The sequence below is a fragment of the Aulonocara stuartgranti genome, assembly GCF_965226115.1.
Source record: "Aulonocara stuartgranti genome assembly, chromosome: 8".
NCBI lineage: Eukaryota > Metazoa > Chordata > Actinopteri > Cichliformes > Cichlidae > Aulonocara > Aulonocara stuartgranti.
In genome coordinates this window covers 12,662,585-12,687,572 of record NC_138959.1, presented here as the reverse complement: position 1 = coordinate 12,687,572, position 24,988 = coordinate 12,662,585, and the positions used below count along the sequence as shown (strand labels likewise).

The 24,988-nt window shown below is 41.3% G+C and overlaps 2 protein-coding genes across 3 annotated transcripts; one reads left to right on the top strand and one right to left on the bottom strand.

Moving 5' to 3' along the window:
* The first annotated feature begins 138 nt into the window (after positions 1-138).
* coasy (CoA synthase) lies at positions 139-9,854 on the top strand. Its single transcript, XM_082543398.1, has 10 exons — positions 139-356; positions 3,756-4,503; positions 4,590-4,804; positions 5,609-5,740; positions 6,970-7,159; positions 7,710-7,774; positions 7,903-7,987; positions 8,463-8,560; positions 8,813-8,959; positions 9,058-9,854. The coding sequence occupies exons 2-10, from the start codon at positions 3,822-3,824 to the stop codon at positions 9,115-9,117; spliced, it is 1,674 nt and encodes a 557-aa protein (XP_082399524.1). The 5' UTR covers positions 139-356; positions 3,756-3,821; the 3' UTR covers positions 9,118-9,854.
* Positions 9,855-10,253: 399 nt separating this feature from the next.
* LOC309712545 (myosin light chain kinase, smooth muscle-like) lies at positions 10,254-21,718 on the bottom strand. Of its 2 annotated transcripts, none has more exons than XM_082543396.1 (18): positions 21,376-21,718; positions 20,482-20,580; positions 18,784-18,831; positions 16,662-16,820; positions 16,429-16,563; positions 15,961-16,005; positions 15,740-15,870; positions 15,490-15,646; positions 15,099-15,407; positions 14,880-14,976; positions 14,578-14,781; positions 14,169-14,386; positions 13,378-13,501; positions 12,374-12,526; positions 12,087-12,216; positions 11,862-11,943; positions 11,550-11,690; positions 10,254-11,324 (listed from the first exon to the last, which is right to left on the bottom strand). In XM_082543396.1, exons 1-18 carry the CDS (start codon positions 21,524-21,526, stop codon positions 11,119-11,121), a joined length of 2,589 nt encoding a protein of 862 aa, XP_082399522.1. In that variant the 5' UTR covers positions 21,527-21,718; the 3' UTR covers positions 10,254-11,118. The 2 variants fall into 2 exon arrangements, with proteins under 2 accessions (XP_082399522.1, XP_082399523.1); XM_082543397.1 differs by having other exon boundaries at positions 20,482-20,502; positions 21,376-21,527.
* Between the last annotated feature and the right edge of the window lie 3,270 nt (positions 21,719-24,988).

The following is a 24,988-nucleotide window of genomic DNA, read 5'->3' as shown; positions in this document are numbered from 1 at the left end:
TAAATTTAAAATAAATAAATACCTAAAGCAGTGAAATACCTTTCATTTTTTAGAGTTCACGGCTGAAAAAAAAATCGTTACCTTGGTCACTTGACCGCGGCTTCTTTTCAACGGCTCTGTAGCTCTGCATCCAATCAAGTGGCCAGGAACTATCACGTGATTACAAAACCCCGTTCACGTGCGAGTGACTTCCACTAGTGGGTTCTTAGCAGTTTGCACAGGGCTGAACGGGAATAGGCAGCTTTTCGTTTAAAAGTGACAGATAAACGAGCTCTCCAGTAAATATGCGTGCAGCTCCACATCAGTACGGCTCGACTCTGACGCTCTTCACAGCGCTTTAGATCTGCTACCTACAGGTAAGCTGCTGTTAAGACAGTCAGCCAGACTGTCAGTTGGGAACGTTTTTTTTTTTTTGTTTTTTTTTGTTTTTGGCTCTGGCTGCATGTACAGGCCGTACCAAACGTCTGGAAAAACATAGTTGCTATTGCGATATCTTAGGATCGTGCGGAGTATGGTTGCCATTACTAATATGGTGAAAGCGTAGGTATTTTATATTTATCCTGCTTTTCTGCCACTTTTTGCAGCCAGTGCTGCTTTAGTGTTGCATCTAGCTAGCTAGCTTCGAACACAGATTGGATTTGTGATTAACAGAAGTTAATCACAAGTCCAACTATATACAGATAGAAAACAAGCTCAGACAGTTGCTGTGGCCAGCTCGCTGCAGTCACATTGGCTTAACATAGAACAACTTTAAGCCTTAGATGCATTAGTGGGTCACAAATGACCCGGTCAGGATGTTTTCTTGCAATATCTAATTAATGACAAGTTGTTTGCATTCCATGTTCCAGCTATTCCTCAAAAACATGTTTTTAATGTCATGCCATTTACATTTTTAAATGGCCTTTTAAACATTTTTACAAAATTGTCATTGTTGTATTACTACACCAAACTTCCATAAGTGATTAAAAATGATCTGCATTGATTTCCAATGGAATCTTTTGATTCTTATCAACTGTTAATGTCAGGAATATATATTTTCGTGGGCCGCTAGAGTATCACCACTTAGGGAGATTATTTTTCACAGCAAGAATTAACAGATGGTATTCATTCATCATTCAGACAGTGTTCATCACCAGTGATTGTGCCACCCTAGATGGTCAACTTGTGGGGGAGACAAAATTTCCATAGTAGATGCCAAACACGCCCGTCAAGTATGGCCTGAAAATCTTTTGCATTTGTTATGCCGACATCTGCAATATAATATTTGGAATAATTTACTTTGTGAAAGAAGTTCAGAAAAAGCTGAGGGAAAACATTGTCCACTGGTTGTGGAGTAGACTCATAAACACAAGACACAACTTCACTACAGATGACTTTTTCTCCAGTGTGCCTCTTGCACAGTGTCTACTGGAGACACAATTGTGGGAACTACAATGGGACAAGGCAGACATCTTTCCATCCTTCCTCATCCTGGGAAGTTTACAACACAGAGGTTGGATTCAATGGCAGCCTTACCATAGTTGGCTATGTCAGAAAGAAAAGGGCGACTGTTGTACTCCTCAGCACAATGTATTGTAACAAAGTGTTGGATTAAAATACCAGAAAGGGGAGGGGGAAACATATAATTGATCACATTCAACAACAAGCCAAAGGAAGTATAGATACCATGGACCAGATGGTTGGCACCTACACCTGCAAGTGTGGTACAACTTGACATTACCATCCTGAATGGCTACACCTTTTTCACAACTCAGCACCCTGAATTCAAGAATGGAATTATCAATCATCAGTCTTTCTCACTGAGCTCTTAAAGAAGCTTGCTACACCACATATGCGTATTCAACTCAAAGGTTCCCCCCAACTGCAAACCCCAATCACTGAGGCAATAGGAAGGTTTGAGGCCACAGGAAAAAAGCAGACAAGATTTCAGATCCAACTGATGAAGATCTTAAAGTCAGCAGTCGGCGTAGGAAGTGTAATGTACCTGTGTGGAAGGATTATAACCAGAAACGAGTGTTAGAAACTGTGTATTAGTGCCTTGTGTGATCGGTCACTTTCTGGAGTTGGTTCATTGTCTGTCTAGTCATGTCGCTTGTGCGTGCAATGATCACCAGCAGCTTTGGCTGTTGACCCAAATGGGATTTGTTGCACAGACACAATGTCTCTGTTTTAAACTGTTACAGAGTAACTGCTGAGAAGCAGCCTCAACTGAAGTGAGGGTTTTTAAGTAACTCTTGTCAAAGCTTGTAAATCATTCCATTATTGCAACTCATTGCATCAGGTAAACACAACCGAGGACATAGCACGGGTGTTGATAATGTTATCTGCAGTTGAAACGCTGTCTGACTGCTCCCCAATTTTTAGCCATAGCATGTATCAGTAATTCCAAGCCATCCAACATGCTTACAGCAACAACAAATGGGACACAAATAGTGTCAACATTGTCTAAATATGTAAAGGACTGCTAAGAGGACCACCCTCAGCACCAGTCTTTCTCTAACATCTGACACAAGGCCATATAAAGGAAGCCTTGCCTGGTACATTTTTACTTAATTATCAGAGGATTATATTGTTTTGTTGTAAATGCTGACTTTCATAAAATTTATGAAATATTAAAAGCAAAATGTACACTTTAAACAAGATGGTACAAGTAAAAACTATCCAGGTGTCATAAGGGGGAGTTGTAAAGTTTGATGGTCACAGGTAGATATGTTCTGTGGTGTCTTTTGCAAAACATGCTTCTGTGGTGACAGCATTAGATGGAGAGGGTGTGAAGGATTGTCCAGTACTGATCATAACTTGGACAGTAGCTTCCTTTCTGAGACCTCTGTCAAAGAATCAAGCTCCACACCCACAGTGTTACAGGCCTTGTGGATCGGTTTATTGAATCTGTTGTTACATTTAAACTTGCATTCTTTGAGGGTTTTTTTAAACTTTATTTTTACTTTTTTCTCCTGTTTTCAATTGAAATCTTTCCCCAATAAAGATGGCATTTGACAACCTCCTCTGAACCCTTAATGACGAGTTTTGGCTTCTCAGTATATATCAATAAAAACGTGGTTTGATTTCTATTAGAATGGTTTCCAAGTTTTTCTAAGGGTAGCTGCATAGGCAGAAACTACCCTTGCCAACTTCTGATGCAAACCCAGTCATTTTTGTTCCATAAGCAGCCTGAAATATGACAGAAACTGTGCTGTCCAGTTAAGCTTTCAATGGATAAAAGGTTAACTGTGCTGCTGCTTTTGTATAAGCTAACTCCCTAACTGAGCTATTTGGACTTTGCATATTTATTTTAATTGAGGTATTCTATTTATTTCATGTTTTGATGTAGGTCGTGGTCAGTGTTATGCCCAACTTTTCGGAGAACAAAACCATAAGTTATTTTATGATTTTAAATGCGCCCTGTCTCTTACACTAGTACCAATGTTTAAAACATCAATTTGGAAGAGAGTGACGATTATGGTTACCTCACAGCCTTAAAAGGCTTTTGTTGTCACCTTGCTTGGTGAGTGGACGACTTAGACACCCAACTTTCTTCACAAAGTAGGATTTTTAAATTGATACCATAAGTGTATCAACTGATGAGGAAACAAGGATTAATCATATATTGGTGTAAGTGTACTATAGCTTGAATTTTTTTTATTTTTTTATTATTATTATTTTTGCTGTAATTTAATTATAACATGGCATTTTTACTTTACAGTCTCAGACAGATTTTTTTTTTTTAACTGTCTTTCTCTTTCCATCCCTTTCAGTGTTTAGCCAACCCCAATCCAGTGACTTCCCTAGCACTGTGAATCTCTGTGACATCCGCAGGTAACATGTCCATGTTCAGCACAGGCATCCTTGTCCTGACGTCTCCTCTCCACACCCTTCCGTTACGCATTGCTCCGGTGCTCAGCTCAGCTGCTCAGCGAGTCGAGCGTACGCTCTATGTCCACCTCCATCCTGGGTTGAATCTGGGAAGTGGGAGCCAGCCTCGGCCAGTTTTCATTCCACCAGCAGTGGACCTGTCTAATCTCATTACCCGCCTGTACAGTAATGCAGCTGATGTGTGCGGGCACTTGGATGTTTGCGTTTTGCTGACTAATGTTCGCACTCAGTCAGTCGCATGCAGCGGAGCCACGACCCCAAACGGCCCCTTTCCCACACCACAGGCTCTATCTAACTCACCAGAGGTGGTGCTAACAGACTTTGCTCCCCAGGACCCCGGTCAGACCCATCAGGTCACTCAGTGCTTGCAGAGTTACACCGGCCACTGCTATGCCTGTAGACCTGGGCTGCCTTCAGTGCTGCTTCACTCAGAGCTAATGAAATTGCAGGAGGAGGATGTGCCAGAAGCACAGCAAGAAAAGGCAGAGCCGCTGCAGACTTACAATGACGTGGTGGTAGGAGGGACATTTGATCGACTCCATGGGGCCCACAAGACTCTACTTAGTATCTCTTGCCTGCTGGCCAATAGAAGGTTCCTGATTGGCTTGTGTGACCATGCAATGCTTAAAAGTGAGTAGTTGTGTTTCTGAGACTGACATCTCATATTTCAGTCATATGTTAAAATCCACCTGACATTGTTTTCCTCCTGGTTTCAGAAAAAGTGCTAAAGGAGCTGATCGAGCCTTACTCTGTTCGGGTCCAGAGACTGCAGGAGTTCCTCCAAGACGTCAAGCCCTCACTGCAGGTGGAGGTTGTGCCTCTTGATGACCCCTTTGGAGTGTCTGTAGTTGACCCCCTGCTGGAGTGCATTGTGGTCAGCGAGGAGACTAGAAAGGGTGGGGAAGCTGTGAACAAGAAACGCACTGAGAATGTAAGTCAGGAAAATGACAGTAAATACTGTTTTGTGTTGAAACGTGAATATTCTTTTTGTAAACAGGTGTGTGTGCGTGTGTAGCATTTGTTTTTTTTCTTCTACTTTCAGAATAGCAGATAGCTCTCCATTCCTTCTATTTAAAAAAAAAAAATGCCCACAAAGGCCCTTTTGATACTGCTAAATTATTCAGACATATTTAATAATATGATATGATATAATTTAATAGTTCTGGTCAAAAGTTCTATCTCAGCCAGATGTTTTTGGTAGCAATCAGCAAGCTTCAGGCTGAATATTTGACCGGTTCTCTTGGCAGATTCGATACAGTTCATTTAAATCGGTTGGTTTCCTGACACAGGCTCTGCTTCTAAGCGTAGTCAAAAAATAATTTACAATAGGGTTAAAGTCTGGGCTTTGGCAATGACATTTCAGAGGGTTAATGTGAGCCTGCTTTATCTATTCCAAGACCAGTTTTGATGTGATGAAAGGGCAACAAGAGACTTTCCAAGCTTGCATCCACAAATCTCCTTTATAGATCTTCACTGAGTTCTTTGAACTTTCATTATTCAGAGTATGGGTCAGTCCAATGAGTGCCGTCAATAGAGTATTATACTGTATTATAGAGGCTTTGTCATGTAACTCACTTAACAGGCTTACTACTCAACTCTTGTAAATTCACCTCAAAGTAGGACAGTACATATTAAGGGCTACGGGATTTTTACTTGCTTCCATTTTCTGATTTTGTCTCATTTCTACTGCAGGATGTGATATTTCATATTTTGTTCTTTCCACTTTCTAAATCAGGGTCTTCCAGCTCTTGTCCTTCATGAGATCCAGTTGCTCAAGGATGCCCACCACACAGAGATAGAGGAGGAGAAGATCAGCTCCTCCAGTCTGCGTGCTCGTCTCCTGGGGACGCTGCTTACACCACCCAAGGTAGGTTTGTTAGGAGTGTGTATTTTTAGAATTTAGGTGCAAAAACAGCGAGTCCAAACACACTGAAAAAACTTCAGTATAATTGAAGGACCAGTTAGCTGCAGTTATAATAAAACTGTCTCTTATCACCATATTTATTTTATTTTTTTCCAAACTAGGGCATTAATGGGGCCCTGCTTCTATCAAAGGTGCATCACAGGCATGCTACCTTTGATTCAGGTTTTGTTTTTGTTTGTTTTTTTGCAGTGCACAGAAGTGCAAGCCTATAAAAGAACATCTCGTAATCTTTTATTGATTTGGTGAACCAAAGGCGTTATAGCTGGACAACGCCCACCAGTGTTGGTTGAGCTCATTCCTATTACATGAAGTTCCTTTTAAAAGAGGTTCATTTTTCAGTCACGACTAGTAAAAGTTGTGAGAATGTGCTCTGAAGTGTCTTTTTAATCACTCAAAGAAGCAGAAATAAACCCAACTGGCTGGTGAAGGGTGTGACGGGGTCGACCTTTTAACTGTTGTAGCAGGAATTGCGTGATATGGGTGGGGGGAAAATCTGTGGATATTACACAAAGTATTTTGTGGGTATCATTAATGTTTTATACTGAAGGTGACATGTTCACACATTTATTGACAGTTAGAAATGAGCAGTGAAACATTGGTTGATCTGATATCCTCGTGTTGGTGTTGTTCCCAGATCATCATACTAAATGTTGTTCCAGGATCAACATTGCAAGTGACCAATCAGAATGTTGTGACGTCATACTTTTGCGACTTCGGGAAAAACCGGCGTAAAACAAAAAACTGTACTTAAACTGCGTGAAACCGCCTCTGTCCGCCCATCAACGGACCCTGACCCTAACCGTAACCCTTTAATAAACAGTAAGCAGAATTGATATTGTCCTTGCAACATTGGAATTTCGTAAATGCACGAATGGCAAAGGAATAACGTCACAACAATGTGATTGGTCACTTGCAACGTTGAACCTGGAACAACATTTTCATGATGGTCTGGGAACAACACCAACACGAGGATATCAGATCATCCGTGAAACATATTATGTTCAGGAAATTGTATCATCAAGCTCACAAATGAGTGCATTTGGTTTGTCTTATTCATCTCTGGTATTATAGATTTTTTTTTTCAGTGGTGAGTATAACTTGTTTTAGGAGCTGATTTTTCTAATTTTATTTGCACATTCTAAACCCTTCATTTCCTGTCTCCTCTATCCCAGGACAACTCCCACCTTCCTCCTCTTCCATATGTGATTGGTCTGACAGGGGGCAGCGGCAGTGGAAAGAGCGCTATCGCTAAGCAGCTGGAGGCCTTTGGTGCAGTTTGGATTGACTGCGACAAACTAGGCCATGAGGTGTACCAACCTGATGCAGCGGCCTACCACAGAGTGCTCAAAGAATTTGGTTCAGGTAGGGACACCTTCACTTGAGGGTATCGTAGTGGAAGGGTCAGTCTGTAATGTTTGTGATACTTCACACAGTTGATCTGTTCTTGATTGGGGGAAAAAAAAAAAGACAATAAGACTTTGTGTTTTTGCTTTCATACTGACTGCTATAATGCACACACTGTAGTCAGCAAAGGTCATGATGTCACTGATTTGATTTTGATGAAAGCTGACTCCTGATTTTTATTCATTTATTTATTTATTTTTGGCTTGCGTTGACCACTGATGAGCTCTCTGTCACGATCACTTTTTGATTGTTGAGCGTTTTGAATCCTGTTCAGTTTTTTGTTAACACTGGTATGTAGTGAGTCACACAACTGGCAGCAAGTTACTTATTTTGTCATGTTAACTTGTTTTGCATTCAGAGGAGAATGACCAGAGTGCTGTCATGTCAATATGGACTCTGCACAACACAAGAATTTAGTATACTGACATTCAACAAGATGTTTTCCTGTCAGTGTTAAACTGTATGTTGTGTAAAACTGTGCAATAATGAGTGTCTTTTCCACTTTTAGATATTCTAAGTGAAGATAAAACCATCAACAGGCGTGCTTTAGGAAGAAAAGTCTTTGGAAATCAGGTAGTATGGATAATATTTATTTATTGGATAATATTTTAGCACTTTGCAGAATTGCAGGTAACGTGTCAGGTTTCTCTCAGAAACTTACCAGAGATGTTTTTGTTTTTTGTTTTTTTTCCCCCCAACAGGTGCGATTAAAAGCCCTAACAGACATTGTGTGGCCTGAAATTGCACTTCTAGTGCAAAAGAGAATCAACCAAGCCAGAGACGAAGGTATAGTATGAAATTAAATGTAATAACTGACAACTAAACATTGTTGCCGTGCGTTCATTTCTTAAATATAAATGCATTTAGGGGGCATTTTACTTTTTTTGGTAGTTCATCAGATACCTACAGAATGTCAATAATCATTTAATTGGCCTTGCAAATATGATGCTGTTTTTTCGTCTGTTAATTTTTAACAGGGGTTGTGATTAATTCAACTGAGTGACAATTGGACTTTTTAGTAATCAGTAAATCCTGACAAGTTACATCTGCACTGTAAGGATTAGTGGAAAGATTGTGTACTTGTTCAAATATTTAAGCTTTGTAAATTCTTAAACAAGTGAACTTGTGAGCGAGTAAAAACTTATTTTTGAAACTCGGTAAATGGCTGAAATAGCTGAGTGTAGTGAACATTTAAAGTGGGGAAGCATATTTCTCCTTCCTGTTTTGTTGTAGTTTCTAAAGTTAATGTGATTCTTTGCAGATAAGCAGGTGTGTGTGGTGGATGCAGCAGTTCTTCTGGAGGCCAAATGGCAAAACTTGGTCCACGAGGTCTGGGTCACCATCATCCCAGAGGAGGAGGTAATGAAATTGTCCTCTGCAAAGTTTTCTTTGCAGTTCGTCACATCTGTGTTTTGTTTCTATAACTCCTACAAATCCTAAAGCCAAATTTTTAATTGAAGGTAAATATTTTTATTGTGTAAGGCCTGTTTTTTAAAAAACAAAACTGATATACTGTTTTCTTTAATATATCCACTGGGGGGTGCCAAAGTATAATTTGAAAACTCCACCTAACACGTCTCCCCCCTTCTCTTAATTCCCATCTTTTCTCAGGCGGTGTTGAGGATAACAGAGCGTGATGGGGTCACCACAGAAGATGCCCTTCGCAGGCTGCAGAGCCAGTGGTCCAACAGCAAACAAGTAGAGCATGCTAATGTGGTACTCAGCACACTGTGGGAGCCAGAGGTCACTCGGAAGCAGGTTAAACACACCTTATCCTTTCAGGATGAAGTCCACGTGACTGCTTTATGAGAAAAACAGATTTTGCATTAATTTTTACTCCTCTTCTCATTTAAAAGGTGCTGAAAGCTTGGAATCTTCTTCAGAAGAGAATTCAGCAGAAGCATGAAGGACATTAGAATCATATTCGAGGTCTCTACGTCACATCAGCTGTGACTTTGTAAGCATGTGCCAGGCCAGAGACATGTGGACAAATGGTCCTCGTAAGGAATACGCTGCCTTAGAAAGGAGTGTGGGTGGTCACAGGGAAAACCCAAGAAGCTCCCTCACTTCTTTGACCAAGACTCAGTGCCTGATTGAGTATCCACAGGTTTTTAAACTCTAGTTTTATTTCAGTGATGCTTACTTTAAAGATGTAAAGACTCCACAAACACTAACAGACGGCTTCTGGAATTTTTAGTCTAAAATTCCTGTTTGGGATTATTATTAGACTGTGATGTGCAGATGGTATGAAGGCGCCCTCCACACTATCACAGCACCAGCCTGATGTATTGATACAAGACGGGATGGATCAATACTTTCATGTGGTTTACTATCAATTATTATCAAACACTTGTTGTTAGGTGTGATCTTAACTGATGGCCTCTTTTCATCCCAAATTTTATTTTATTTGTTTTAATTGACCGGCATGGTTTACCGATACACCGACTGCAATCTTGCATTAGTCTTTCTCAGCAAATTCAAAAAATTTGGGGCACTTCAGCTGACACTTTGCAGGATTTGTCCACTTTCTATTAATTTTTATTTTGTTTCCTTTTTTTCTTTAAAGAACAATGAAACATAAGGGGAAATGAGTTAATGATACTATGTAACTGTAACTGTTTTCTGTCCATGTTATTAAATTATTCATCTTTGAGGTTTTGTATATTTAGGAATTTTTGTCAATCTGAAGAGCAATTATATTTAGTGAAATAAATACAATGGGCACTATAAACATTTCTGATGTAAACCTGAAGGATTGCTGTGCAGACTGGTGAAGGAGGACATCTGAAATGCATAGGACTACACATTTGGTCTCAGTGGGGGAAGCAAGGTTATAGAAGCTTGTTTCAGCCATTTCTTTTCACCCTTAAGCCTCCAGGAAGCAGCAAAGTTGACATTTTAATAATAACTAATGGCTGTAAATGTGCATTTAAATAGCAAATAAATACTTTGCTGTTTTAGGAACACTACGTATTACATGGCTTGTTCTGTGATGTCAGAGAAAATGTATATTTTAATTTAGTTTTAGATGTCTTTACTTTTTTGACTGCTATATAAATTTGCATAAAACAGTAAATGAAATGTTATCAACCCATAACAAATCTCTCAGTTTTCAAGGTGTAGGTTTTAAAGCTCTTGTCACACACAGACACTTGCATCAATACCAATTAGACAACATTTAAGCTAGCTGCCGAATGCTGTACAGATTCCCTCTGGCATAAATAAAGGATATCTACAGGGTGTACTGTCGGTTGCACGTTTTGGCATCTGTAGGTCAGTAACTACCTGATGATTGTTGCTTTTGCTTCCAATGTAAGGGGAGGTATTGTGGCGCACATTGTCGTTTTGGGCAGACCACTGCCATTGGGGAGTGCCAGGAGGAAGGTGTGTTGGTCTGCAAGAATATTTTGGGTAGGTATGAGTAAAAGTAGCTACATGAAAGCCAAGACCAACATCTTCCTATCAGAACATTGGTTTGTAACATAATCGACGTCGAACACTTTAATGGTGGATAATAAATGCATACATCCTTTGAATGTGAAAAACTTTCATGAGTTATTTTAGAACATTTATTTTTGAGAAAGTCAGCTTTTTAAAATCTTCAGTGTTTAATACATCTTACACAGCTAAATATTGTTTAAATGTACACTTTTTTAAAATGTGATTACAGTCACAGGAGAAAGACATAAACAACCTATCAGTACAACACCTTGTGCATTAGTAGCTGAACACATAAATACAGATTTTCTGAGTGCACTACTAACTACTTTGGCATCTGTACTAACCTTATCCAGCAGACAAGGTAACACACGTGTATTTGCGTTGAAATTACGTGAAATCAGGAGTTTGTGACTGTCCATTCATATACCGACAAGACAAAAATTCAGCTTGGTCCTTTTTGCAATGAAGAAAAGTTGTTATGGTCGCACTTTCAGTTTGGCAGAGCACATTGCTTCCCCCAGTTTGTTTCTGGCCTTGCATACATACACCCCAGAGTCAGAAAACTTCAAATCAGCCAGAACCAGAGAACAGAGCCCTTCTCCATGATGCTCTATGGTCGCTCTGCGAGATTCAGGCACCGGCTTCTCATTGTGAAGCCATTTCACCTCTGGCTGCGGATACCCTAGGATTGGAAAAAATATAAATTTACACCAAAAGAATACAAAACAAGACAAAAAAAATCCTCAAATACAGAGAGCAGATTAATTTATTGTTTGTGCTAATGACTTGTGATGACTGAGGTATTTTTCTAATAATTGAGAAATGTACATGTTTAAAAATAAATGACTACATATATTGATTGTAGGCCTACGTTGTTCTTTGTACATATGTTAATCTGTTACTCTACCATTGATAACACATGTCAGCTGAGCAGCTGCTCCTACAGGGAGGGTAACGTCCTTCAGGGCCTGTTGGAAATGAGGCTCAATCTGGAGCTGGTTATCCAGCGACTGGATGGCCTCCTCTGCCTCTTGGCTCCAGCTTGGCTCTACATGAGAGTGCGGATGATGACGATGGATAACATGGAAACAAGGCTTTACTGATCATAAGAGGCTAAACTTGAAGTGACAGTCTGAAACAGCGACTCATCTGTCACATCCATGTAGATCTAGGACATGGGAGGCTATTGTGTGTATGTGTGTCCCTTTATCCGTCTTACCCTCTGAGGAGTTGCCAGCAGAGACTGGGCTGCTGGTGAGGTTAGCCATTCGCTTTAGGGCCAAAACAGCCTTGCCAGTTTTCTAGAAGTTTAAAAGGAAAAATAGAATTGGTTGACCAAACCTTTTGAAAAAATGCATTGAGATTGAGGACTGATAGGAGTACTTAAAAAAATACAAAACAAAAAAAAAAACAAAAAAAAAAAAAACAAACAAAAAACAGGTACCTTCCACTTGTGCTTGGCCAGAAAATGCCTCATCTTCTCCTTATTGAGGGACTTGGTGGGCCTGCGGTTTAGAGGGGTGAAAGAGGCCATCCAGCTATGGGCAAGCGCCTCGGTACATGACAGCCTGCGTCTAGAGTCGAAGTGGATGGAGATAAAGGAGCAAGTGTATGTGGTTGCTGAAATGTCTGTGATATTAATATTCACAGTTGGTCAGACGGTTTAGTAGTACTTAATTTATTGAACTACAAATGGATGTTTCTGATGGGGAAAGGCAAAGGCATTCAAACCTCCGGTCCTTTTGCAGCAGGGAACTGATAAAGTCTTTAGCTTGGTCAGAGATGTCCTCAAAACTCTCTGGGTCAAACTCGTAGCTGGCAGCAGTGACAAGAGCAAGAGTCTCAGCATCGCTGTTTCCCTGGAAGGGTGATTCTCCACTGAGTCTAGACAAGGATAAACATTATGAAAGCAAATAAGCTCCCACAGAAATTACACATCCTCATTTGAAGCTCCATTACCCAAAAATGGTATTATATTGTTGCACCCCTTCTGCCTGCAGAGCTTCCCTAATTCTTTGAGGCATACATTCACCAAGGTCCCGGAAATATTCCTCAGATTTTGGTCCATATTGACATGACAGCATCACAGAGTTTCTGTAGATTTGTTGGCTGCACATCCGTGATGTAACTTAACTCTTTCAACACAAGGTGCTCTATTGAATTGAGATCTGGTGGCTATGGAGGCCGTTTGAGTACAATGAGCTCATCGTCTTGTTCAAGGAACCAGTTTAAGGTTTATTCAGAGTGTGAAGGATGAACATCTGAAGTAATGGGTAGACTGTGATGTGCAGTTGGTATGAAGGCGCCCTCCACACTATCACAGCACCAGCCTGATGTATTGATACAAGACGGGATGGATCAATACTTTCATGTGGTTTACTATCATGTGAATGTTGCAGTAAAAAATAAGATCGCATCAGGCAATGTTTTTCTAATTTTTTGGTGACACTGTGCAAATTGTACCTCAGTTTTTTTGCACTTAGCTGGTAGGAATGGTACTCAGTGTTGTTTTCTGCCACTGTAGCTCATCTGCTTCAAGGCAGATACATTCATATCGTTTTTCCATTCATTCTTGTTAGGGCTCATACCAAGGAAGCAACAGTAGATGGCTCACTGATGCCACTAGACTCAATTGTAGAAGAATGTATAATGGCACCAGGATGCCAGGAACATGTGTACATTGTCCCTTTGAAATAAATTTAACTGACACACTGGTTCACTGCAGTTTTACTTACAAGATGAAGCAGATAACTCCAATGCTCCACATATCAGTTTCCAGGCCCACAGGCTCATAGCCGATAACCTCAGGAGCCACAAACTCCGGCGTGCCATGCATCACCATCAGCGACTTACCCTCCTCTGAAGAAGACAACAAGAGTTTTTCAGAATGTCACTCTCAAACTTATCTTACAATTAGAAGATGACCTGCTCTACCTCCTGAGCTACATCGACAGAGCTGCAGATGATATTTGTTTCTTTTAACTTATTTACAGAAGGCTCTAATCACCTCTAAACAGACCACCCACTCTGGAGCTGCTGCATCTGGAGAAAAACGCTGAAATTTCCCGCATGAATTCGCTCCACATGCCTTGATACCTTTACTGAGTTAAAGTAGCAGCTCGGCAATTATCTATTTAAAGACCTGTAGGGATGTGACATGCATTGTAGATCTCTAGGAATTTAGACACTCCCTGGTGTTATCTTCATGCATGCATGCTGTGTTATTCTTCTTGCGTTTTCAAACTAAAACATGGAAAAGTTCAAGAGGTTGAAAGCGTACGAAGATACATTTATGAGTAGAAAACTCTGTCAGGAATGATGAAAAACCTTTAGCGGTGGCATTCTTTCATCCAAATCGAAACATCTGGTCTGGTCTTTAGCACTATGTGCAATATGTGTCTTAAGAGTATAAACAAGGCCTTCCCCTTTTGAACTGTGCACTGATAATGATATACCAACCAGTTATGCAAGTTTTTTTTCTTTTCTGTACCTAGTAGGACATTTCAAAATCTAGTATCAAACTCACCCAGTTCAGTAGCCAGACCAAAGTCGATGATTTTGATGCGGGTACCAGTTGTATCCACACAGACGATGTTCTCTGGTTTGAGGTCCAGATGAATGATATTCTGTTTGTGAACATACTGCATGCCCTCCAGGATCTGCTGCATGTAGCGGGCACTGGTGGGCTCTGTGTGCTCAAAGTTTTCATCCACGATGCGTTCAAAGAGCTCTCCACCTGCGATGCTAGGCAGGCAAATAACCATTCAGGGGCATGCAATGGTATGTGACCATCAAATTTGAACTTCTAATAGATGTAATGCATTTAACCTCTCGTAAAATACCTTCTACCACCACAAATCCCCTAATGATATCTTTAAGTGGAGTGTACCCACTACAATAGAGAGGTTTGCTTTTACTAAACTAAGATGACTTACTACTCCATGACCATGACCATCTCTGAACGACTATCATATGCAGCCAGACACTGCACGAGTTTTGGATGGTGAAGCTTGTTCATTAGTTCAATCTCTTTGCGAGCCGCTTTCCTCTCTTTCATGGTCCGAGCTCTGTAGAACTTCCCCGCACACTCCTGACCCGTCTCTTTTTGGGTTATCCGGTACACCTCACCATATTTTCCTCTGGAAATGTGAACATTTAAAACAAAAACATTAAGGGAGGGTTCTAATTCCTCACGACTGAAAGTGTTAGATATGGATGCACAGTTAGAGATGCTTACACTCCCAGCTTCTCATGCACATTGTAGTGGTCCCTGACTTTATTTTGGGTGTCAGGGGTCACGATGACATATGACTCAGGCTCTGCTTTCCTTTGCTCTTTTAACACAAATAAAAGAAATGACAAAAAAGACATCTCGCAACCGGTACCACCAAAATACTACTTAGGAAATAAAAACAAAATCAAATTTTGCTAAAAATCATGCAGATATTGTACTCACTGGCAGTTGCCATCTTGACACAACCAGACTCCTGACTCGGTTCACTGATTCCTGCAGAGTTATAAGCCCTGATTCGGAAGCGGTAACGTCCCAGAGGCTCCAGTCCTGACTGGACGTGGTAGGATGTGTTCTTACAACGACTTAATTCAGTCCAGCTCTCAGATTTGTCCGAGCTCTCCTTACAGACCTCCAAGATGTACCCCAAAATTGTCGTGCCGCCGTCGTAGTTGGGGCCAGACCAGGACAGAACCAGGGACTGAGTGGATAGCTGGGAAACAACAGGCTGGGATGCTGGCGGATTGGGTCGGTCTGAGGAGAAATGTAACATTTTCGAGAAATTGCTAATATCCAAAGTCTCTCTGTGGGCATTCGTGTCAGGAATTTATCTCACCTACAACACTGAGGGAGATGGTGTGCTGAGCAGAACCTGCTCTGTTGCGTACAATGACTGTGTAGGAGCCTGCGTCCTTTGGATCAGCATGAAAGATCTGCACACTGCTATGATTTGGCGTGGTCCTGATTGACATCCGCTGTCCTCCGAATATAGCCTGGAGTCAGAGACGGCCAGAAGTGTAAGTTAAGACAAAGGTAAAATTATGGATAAAATGTTAAAAAAAGCCCAACCAGTCTAACATTCTTACCTTATCCCTGTTGTAAATCCAGCAGGAAGCTACAGGGAGAGAGCTGGACTTGAACTCACAGCGCAGTAGGGCCTGCTCAGCTACTCGAACCTCCACCTGCTCTGGTGGGTCTACAAACTCCACAGGAGGTCCTGAAGAAAAGCAGAGCTAGTTTGTGTCCAAGAAAAAAATAATAATAAAGCCTGAGCTAAGTGCTGTTCAATACATAATGTGGTTCCTACCTTTACTGGTTGGTACCTGGTTTTGAAAACTGATTTCTCTAAAATCTGTGGAGATTGAGGAAGTAGATTGGATTCACAGGTGTGCTATCATGTGAGAATTTAAAAAGGAACTAACCAATGGCAGTGAAGCAGTCAAGTTTGGTTGAACTGGCAAACAAGATTTTTTGTATAGTTGTAAATAAGCACATGCCAGAAATGGGATAGACTGCAACAGTTCTTACTTACAGCCTGCTTAAAACTGAAATTTAAAAACCAAACACACAACATTTTGTTTGTTTTGTCGGCATGCATGTTTCCTCTTCCCTGCCCTCTATTATCATGAGCATATTTGCTATAAATTTGCAATATTTTCACAGGATTAATAGCATTCATGGCAGGAATAAAAGCAGAACAATTGGGGATTTTAATGCGTGTGTAACATTAAAAAGATTTTAAGGAAGTTAAACGAGTGGTCATCATTGAGCCTACCATTGTCCCTTTCTTCTCTGCTTTGCCTTGCCCCTGCCGAAACTGGGAACAATTCAGCGTTTTCATGTGACACAGCCTTGAATGTGACCTCACTGCGCAGCTCACGGTTGATTGTTCCGGGAATTTCCTTTGTTGCTGTTTCATTGTTAACAGAGTGACTCAGGTTCACTGTAAACAGATCATTTCTATGCTGCTGTGCTGATTATTAGTGGCTTTTCTGGACTTGATGTTACCTTTGACATGTAACAGAGCAGCGCTCGACTGTTGTCCTGCAGGATTCTCAGCTATGCAGGTGTACCTCCCGGCATTTTTAGGTGAGCACCGGGTCAGGCTCAGACATACAGCACCGTTTTCGAAGTTACTCGAAATGTTACTCGAACGCAGTTTCTCACCTAAACATGAACAAGTATGGTTTTATTACAGTTGTACTGAAATGCTTGAACTAATTATTATATAATTGCTTTAGTTAACAGACCTCATAGTATCATGTTATCTCAAAAAGACCTCTCTGCTTTCAGACTACTGGCTTCCATGTGGGTCTTAGAGTTTCCAAAAGTAGAATGGGAGCCAGAGACACATTTAGGAGACAAACTCCCACTCTACTTTTAAGATTAGACACAAAACTTTCCGTGTTGATAAAACTTACAGTTAGAGCTGGATCAGGTGACTCCAAATTACCCTTTACTTATGCCAAGAGATGGTTTTCTTCTCCACACAATTCACTCCCCACATGTTTATGTACCACTGTCTAACTCTGTCGTTCTTCTATCTGACCATCCCTCTCTGTTTTGGGTGATATTTGAAATAAGTGTTGTATTTTCCTTTCTTAATATTTCTAGCCAGTCTGTAGACTCTTCTTCAGGGCCTAAATCACTTTCACTTTTTATGTCTGCTGGTGTTTTCTTAGATTTTGGGGGGATTTACCAGAAATTCTAGACAAACCACTCTAGTGAAATGCACGGCTGTTACATGAGTCATACAGTACTGCGAAAAAGTGTCAAGCCACCCCTCGTTTCTTTATATTTTGCTTCCAAGAAGCTGGGTTTTTTTGAAATTGTTTTCTAGAGTGATCTTGTGCAATAGTTCTCCAGGCTTCCTGAAGGTCTTTCAAATCTTTTACTTGCTTTTCTGACATGAGACTCATTGCACAACTGAGTCAGTCAAGTCCTTGCACCTGACCATTTTCAAAAGAATAGAAAAGAAGAAATGGCAATTCTACACAACTATCCATCTCATATGAAAAGGATGTTACAAATCAAGTTCTCGGGGGGAAAAAATCCAGCAAAGCCCCGGCACAGGACCGAAGAGGGCATCTCGCCTTTCAAATGATCCACCTAGTGTTCACTAATGTCTCATCAGACATGGTCTCAGTGGAAGTGTGGCTGTCAAGAAGCCAAATTGTGAAGTTACACAAATTACACAAGAAATGGACACAAAATCAAGAAATCTTATCTAGTGATGAATCCAAATTTGAAATGTTTGGTTCAAAGCATGGTCAGTATGTATGGAGATAAGAAGAGAGATACAACTGTGAGTGTCTACAGCATGGTTGAGGCTCTGCTGTGGTTTTAAGCTGCATTTCAGCCAGCAGTGGTGAAAATCCTGTCATAATTGATGGAATAATGTATGCAGAAATGTACCATCAGATTTTGATCCATCATGCAATATCGTCTAGAAAGCACCTGATTGGTGACAACTTCATTTTTTGGCGTGACAACGATCCCAAACACACTGCCAAGCAAACATGCCCATGATGGCCCACACAGGGCCCCAAGGTTTGCTGTGTGAAAGCATATCTGAATAGAAAACACACAATGGAACACTATTCATCATAGATCATCAGTCTATCAGTCTCCCCAGAGCCTGGACCTCAACATTATTGTAGCAGTGTGGCATCATCTTAACAGAGAACAGAACAAAAGGCAGCCAACATCCAAAGAAGTCCTTCAGGAAGCCCAGAGAACTATTCCTGAAGACTGCTTAAAGCTATAACAAGAATGCTGTGTTAAAGAATAAAAGTGAAAACTTTCCCCTTACATACTGTATACTGTATGTTTGCATGTTTCACTAAATCACTGCACCTATTTCGAGGGGTGGCTCAATACTTTCCACAGAACAGCAGTATATAAAGGATTTCTGTCAATAATTATCAATCAGCAATCAATTCAAAAGGCTGATCATGCTGTATTTTGTGCGTTTCCAATGTTTGTACCAAAGTTGTATAAGAATACAATAAATTCCTGCATTCCAGATTACAGTAAATAACTGTAATTTATATAGTAGATTACTGTAAAAGTTACAATAACCTGGACTTGAATAAAGTACAACATCTCCTACATGTAATCAGTCACTTACCATTGTATAGCCAGGAAATGCTCATCGGTTGGCTCCCTGTGATAACACCTCTATATATAACACCTCGTTGTCCTGTTCACTGGTACCATCCTGTTTCAAAGCAGCAACCATCGTTCCCATCCCAAAACAGTCAAATGTCACATGTCTGAACGATTTCAGACCTGTGGCACTCACCCCCATTCCCGCCAAATGCCTGGAGAGACTGGTCATTAAACACATCAGAGCTGCTTTTCCACCATCCCTGGACTCGCACCAGTTTGCATACAGGGAGAACCGGTCAACCGAGGATGCGATCGCCACAGTGCTGCACACATTACTGAAGCACTTGGAACACAGGAACACCTATGCACGGCTCCTCTTTGTAGACTACAGCTCGGCTTTTAATACCATCCGGCCATACAAACTCCGTCCCAAACTCCACCAACTGGGACTTAACTCCTCTCTGTGCAACTGGATTGTGGACTTCCTCACTAACCGTAGACAGAGTGTCAGAGTGGGTAAGAACACCTCTTCCACCCTTGTGGTCAACACCGGTGCCCCTCAGGGGTGTGTTCTGAGCCCTCTGCTATACACTCTCTTCACCCATGACTGTATTTCCTCCTGCGCATCCAATCTCATTGTTAAGTTTGCAGATGACACTACAGTGCTCGGACTTATATCCAACAATGATGAGACAAACTATAGGACAGAGGTGCAACAACTAGAGTCATGGTGCTACGACAATAACTTGGTCTTAAACACCAAAAAGACCAAGGAGATCATTGTAGATTTCCGGAAGAGGGGTCATAACAACCATCTGCCTCTCTTCATTGGCAGTGAGGCGGTGGAGAGGGTGAGCAGTTTTAAATTCTTGGGGGTAACTGTGACCGAGGACCTGTCCTGGGGCAACCATATCACCTCAGTTGTACGGAAGGCCCAACAGCGCCTCTACTACCTGAGGAGACTGCGGAGCGCACACATTCCCAGATCTCTGATGTTGAACTTCTACAACTGTGCCATCAGCAGCGTTCTGACGTATGGATTTCTAGTGTGGTTCCCCAGCTGCACCAAGGCCGATCAGCAAGCACTCCAGCGGGTGGTGAAAGAAGCTGGCAGAATTATTGGAACAAGTCTGCCAGAGATCAGTAATATCTTCCCCACTCGCTGTCTGAGGAGGGTGCACAGTATCCTGCGGGACCAACATCACCCTGCGCGCCACCTTTTCCATCTGCTGCCCTCAGGGAGAAGGTACAGGTCTATACAGGCCAGAACATCCAGACTGGCCAACAGCCTGTATCCACAGGCTGTGAGGCTCCTGAACTCTCTGCCCCCCTCTCACGGACAATAACCATATCCAACTTCTTAATAGCAATGAACTGGTCTGCATTGGTGCATCATATCTTTATTCTCTTCCCCCTCCTGCCCCCCCCTCTTTCTTAAATAGATAACTATCATATCTGATATCATATCTCACAGTACAATAATATTGAATGGGTTGCATTGTTGTATTTTGTCATGTTTCTCAGGTCTTTGTCTGAATTTCTACGAACATTATTGCTAAGGATTGTCTTATTGCATTGGAGTCACACTGGGTTAAATATGTACACTTGGGTTTTAAGGGGTATTTATTATTTTCTTCTTTTTTTTGGGTTGTATGGAAGCCCCAAACGCAATTTCATTGTTCTTGACAATGACAATAAATAAATAAATACTAAATACCTTTAAAGGCAGCATCACTTCCTGCACAGACAGTACAGTCTCTGAGTGGCTCTTCAAAGCGAGGTGCTTCCAAACTCTGAACTTGTGCCTGTTTGGCATCTTTACAAAGAAAAAGGTGAAAGACAAAGGGTTTAGTTTTCACATATTTTTGCTTGTCACTGACCCAATCAGAACAGAGCATCTTATCAAACCCTAAATCACTGCCTCATGTTTTGTGTGTGTGTGTGTGTGTTGCCAAAAATGTATTTGAAGATCACTATCTTCCACTGAGTCTCAGTTCATCTGCTGTTTGAGTAATAAACACAAGTTACAGCTGTGAGCGGTGGGGAATTTGATGTCGTGTTTTTTTTAAAAATGTGTGTTTGCAGTTGTTTATTTTGGTGTTGGAATGTCCAGCAGAGTGGGAAATGGGTGGCTGCCAGTGGATGGAGGACTGCCATCAGACTGTGTACATTAGGGGGATGAGGGGAGGGGGTGGCGGGCTGTCTATATAGTTTACAAAGTAGAGCTTCTTCTTGTCCTTTGCAGCGCTCTGTGACGGTTTTAGGGCAGGGCAGGGATAGCTCAGTAGGTAAAGTGGTCGCCCCCATGATCGGAAGGTCGGCGGTTCAAATCCACTTAACGGCTACCCTGAGGTACCCCTGAGCAAGGTACCGTCCCTACACACTGCTCCCCGGGCGCCTGCTTAGTGGGCTGCCCACTGCTTCACTGAGTGAATGGGTCAAATGCAGAGAAAAACAAGTAATTTCCCCATGGGGATCAATAAAGTATCCATTATTATTATTATTATTTTAGTTAAAACACAGACAAAAGGGGTGCACCCGGTGAGACATGTTCTATTTTTTAGTTCAAATGCACTAAAGTTAACATTTCACATCTTTTTCAAGGCCTTACCTGATGCAGATGAAAATCTCAGTTTGTTGTTTCCCACCAACTTCCTCTTAATGTTACCCAGTCCATTCTCTTTCTGTTGGTTCGGTTGAGGCTTGAGGGCAAATCGTAAGGTGGACACAAAAGTCTTTGGTGCCTTCCCATCTTGGTCCATCTTTGATTTCAGATGATAGCAAGTCAGCAGCTGTAGATCAGGCACTCATCTAGGCCTCCTGTTCTTCTCTTAGTTGCGTTTAGGCTCGCTCCATCTAGAATCCTTGTGTGAATCTGATGTGTTGCATGCTCACCCTGTCTGCATTCGCACGTCCTTTGAGATGCAAACAGGAGGAGCCACTGCTTTCCTCTGAAATCACTGCCTCCCCCTCTGCCCCAAAGTTCACAGGAAAAAGGTCAGTTTTATCAGACGGATAATTAGAAGCACACATGTCCAGCCCCCACTGACCCTCTGCTCCGAGAACAGAAGGAAAGACAGAAACACATGTGACAGAAAACAAAGGAGGCACTAAGAGAGGTTAGGAAATGTGTGGGAGGAAGAAAACACTCAAGCTGAAGAGAAAAAGAACGCAATAAGGTGAGGATTAAAAGCAACACAAACCAAAGGAGAGTAAAAAAACACTTACCTGCATGAATATAAATAGTATTTCTTCTCAAACCATGAGTATAGTTCCCACAATCAACTTCCTTGAGCCATTTTACTCTCTTATATTTCCCCGCGGAGCCACACCGCCAGAGCCCCCGCAGGAATCAAGAAGAGCCAGTAGGACAGCTTTTTCTACTGTGCATTCACTCAGGTGAGCAGCACACAACATTGAAACATGTCACTGAAGTGAATCTCTGTAACTGTGGGTTTGTGGGGTTGACTTTCTTTTACAGAAAGTAGAGACCATGTGACCACACTGAGCACCACTGGTAAATGAGACACCTTTAATTCTATATGGGAAAGCTGCTGGTTGGGTGTGTCTCCAAGGTGTGCTTTCATTTCTCTATTGTTGAACAGTTGCCAGCTATAGACTGGTTTTCTCTGGTCTACCTTACGGCCATGTGAAGCTCGTTTAAATGCCTTCAGGGCTTTCTTTTCTTTCTGATACTACTCTGAAAGTGTATCTTATTATTGAGGGTACTAACCTATACTTGTGTTTAATTTAAAATTCTGAGACCAAAAATGATTCGTAATATAGTAGATGTTAATACAATTTCCATAAAAAAGTAATATTCTTATGTAAGTGCAAAAACCTTATGAACCCATCTAGACGACCCAAATACTGATACATAATTGTGCATGTGCAGCGCTGCTACTGCTGCAGATTTTATAGCGCTATAGGGACCTGACCTCTACTGTACATCATCAAGAGCTGTTATGTGCTCACATAAAACCGGTTATGTAAACCGGTTGATGCTGACCTAATTGTGGCTGAATGATTATCAGAACAAGCAAATCAAATTCTTCTTCTGCCTTGCATTCAACACCAACAACAGGTTGAGCAACAGCCTATCGACATGCATCAAACAAACCCCTATAATGTGTTTTTCTTCCTCCGTGCAAGAATGTAAGGAAACGATTACATGGGCTGGTATTTCTAAGTGTTCCCATAAGGCTGAGGCGCACAGTTACATCAGACTGCGGACAAATCTCCACTGCTCAAAGCATACAGATTGATGGAGCAGACCCATGAATGATTAACAGGGTACTGATGGTGACAAAGGGCAGGTACTGGAATGCAATGCATCAGTTTTACAATTCTTACAATATCTTAAAATGTATGTAGATGCTGTGCTTTTCTCTAAAATCTAAAGATAAAAACAGAAAATACACCATGCACGAAGAGAAGTTTCTGTCTTTCTTAATCGAATCTCATATTATTTCGAAATAAACCATATGTGATCGAAAAGAAACTGTTTAATGCAATCAGCACATGCGCTTTATGAATCCATCTACTATAGGATAACATCATTAATGTACAAAATACAGTTAGCTTGATAATTTGCAGGACAAAAGACACAATTTTGTGATTTAACCTCAGTGGATTTTAACTCAAGCAGTAAATGTGCAACTGAAGTGCAGACTTCAGATTTATGTAACCCTCCCAAAATCAATATATTACGGATCTAAAAAAAAAACTTAAATACTAGACTTTAGGCAGTCTATGACTGTCTAGAACAGGGGTGTCGAACTCCAGGCCTCGAGGGTCGGTGTCCTGCAGGTTTTAGATATCACCCTAGGTCAACACACCTGAATCAAGTGATCAGTTCATTACCAGGCCTCTGGAGAACTTCAAGACTTATTGAGGAGGTAATTTAGCCATTTAAATCAGCTGTGGTGGATCAAGGACACATCTAAAATCTGCAGGACACCAGCCCTCGAGGCCTGGAGTTCGACACCTGTGGTCTAGAATGTCATGAATTTCCCTTGAGATGCTCAGTTAGGCCTTTACTGCAGCCACCTTCAGCTGCTGCTTGGTTGTGAGTCTTCATGCATTCAGTTGTGTGTTTAATAACTGAAACACATGCTCTGCTGGGTTGAGATCAGGTGACTGACTTGGGCATTGACGAACGTTGTTGCCTTGAGCAACTCTTGGGCTGCAACATTGTCCTTCATCTTGAAAAAGTCTTGTGTAGCTTTTATTATCCACACAGAGGCAAAACTAAAAGAAAGTGTGTCTTTGTCCAACAACTTATGTATATTCATTAATTTTTCATTAATATTCATTAATATCCAAGACAGCACAGCCTTAGAGTCCAAGCTCGTTCCTGACTAATGATTCTTATCAAGCGGAAGTCACATAAGCTTTTGACGAAGTGCCCTGGAATTCAAAACAGGAAAAGCAAAGAGAAGGAAGGACGATGTTCTCCGTCCCTGACTGACTACTCCATCTATGGTAATGATTTTTCTTCCTGTTCTCATGACGTCCTTCAAAGACATGCAGACTATGTTGTAATCATTTTGCGTCCTGTTCCCACAAACTCCTTCAGAGACATGCAGACTCCATCTCTCCATCACTCTGTGACATCGAAGCAATGGAAGTCCAAATATTAGTGAATGTCAGTGTTATTACAGTTAAATGGTTGGAAATGGAGCCCCCCTGTGGCTATATGCCTCGCACTGCAGAGGTGATAAAATCTGCCATTGTTTACTTTGCTGAAAAACTAAATTCGCTGGTGTTTAAGATCCATCTGTGAGAATATTTAAGTTCATCCAAGTCCTGGGTTTAACTTTTTCAAGTCATGAAAATTGACTGCTTTGCTAAACTATCAGCACTGAAGCAGACTTCACTCAAGTAATCTCAAATATTCTTCTTTATCCTGCAGGCAAATAAGAACAAGCAGATAAGGCTCCACGGACAGAGACTCGGTGATGAGAAGAAGGCAGACAAAACCACAGGCATGAGTGAACACAAATGACTTGTGATGCAACAGATAAACCTGCCTCCTGACTGACAGCCAACCCTCTGTTAGTTCTCTAATGATTACTGCTTCTTGAAGGAAACCTTTAGACAGACGTTCAAAGAGCCTGCAATCCGGTGGTTAAAGGGAAAAACAGAAAAATATGATGCAGCATTGTTCTTCGCAGGTCGAGGCAGTCTGACCTGAGCTCTGAGAAAGCAGGAGAAGGAAAAGA

Coding starts and splice junctions, on each gene's coding strand:
- coasy (XM_082543398.1), top strand. CDS start 3,822: ATGTCCATGTTCAGCACAGGCATCCTTGTCCTGACGTCTCCTCTCCAC. Junction 5,741..6,969: donor CGCTGCTTACACCACCCAAG/GTAGGTTTGTTA, acceptor CCTCTATCCCAG/GACAACTCCCACCTTCCTCC. Junction 8,960..9,057: donor CAGAGGTCACTCGGAAGCAG/GTTAAACACACC, acceptor CTCATTTAAAAG/GTGCTGAAAGCTTGGAATCT.
- LOC309712545 (XM_082543396.1), bottom strand. CDS start 21,526: ATGGACCAAGATGGGAAGGCACCAAAGACTTTTGTGTCCACCTTACGA. Junction 16,006..16,428: donor CAGAGAAGAAAGGGACAATG/GTAGGCTCAATG, acceptor CAATCTCCACAG/ATTTTAGAGAAATCAGTTTT. Junction 12,217..12,373: donor CTGCTGCAAAAGGACCGGAG/GTTTGAATGCCT, acceptor CTTCGACTCTAG/ACGCAGGCTGTCATGTACCG.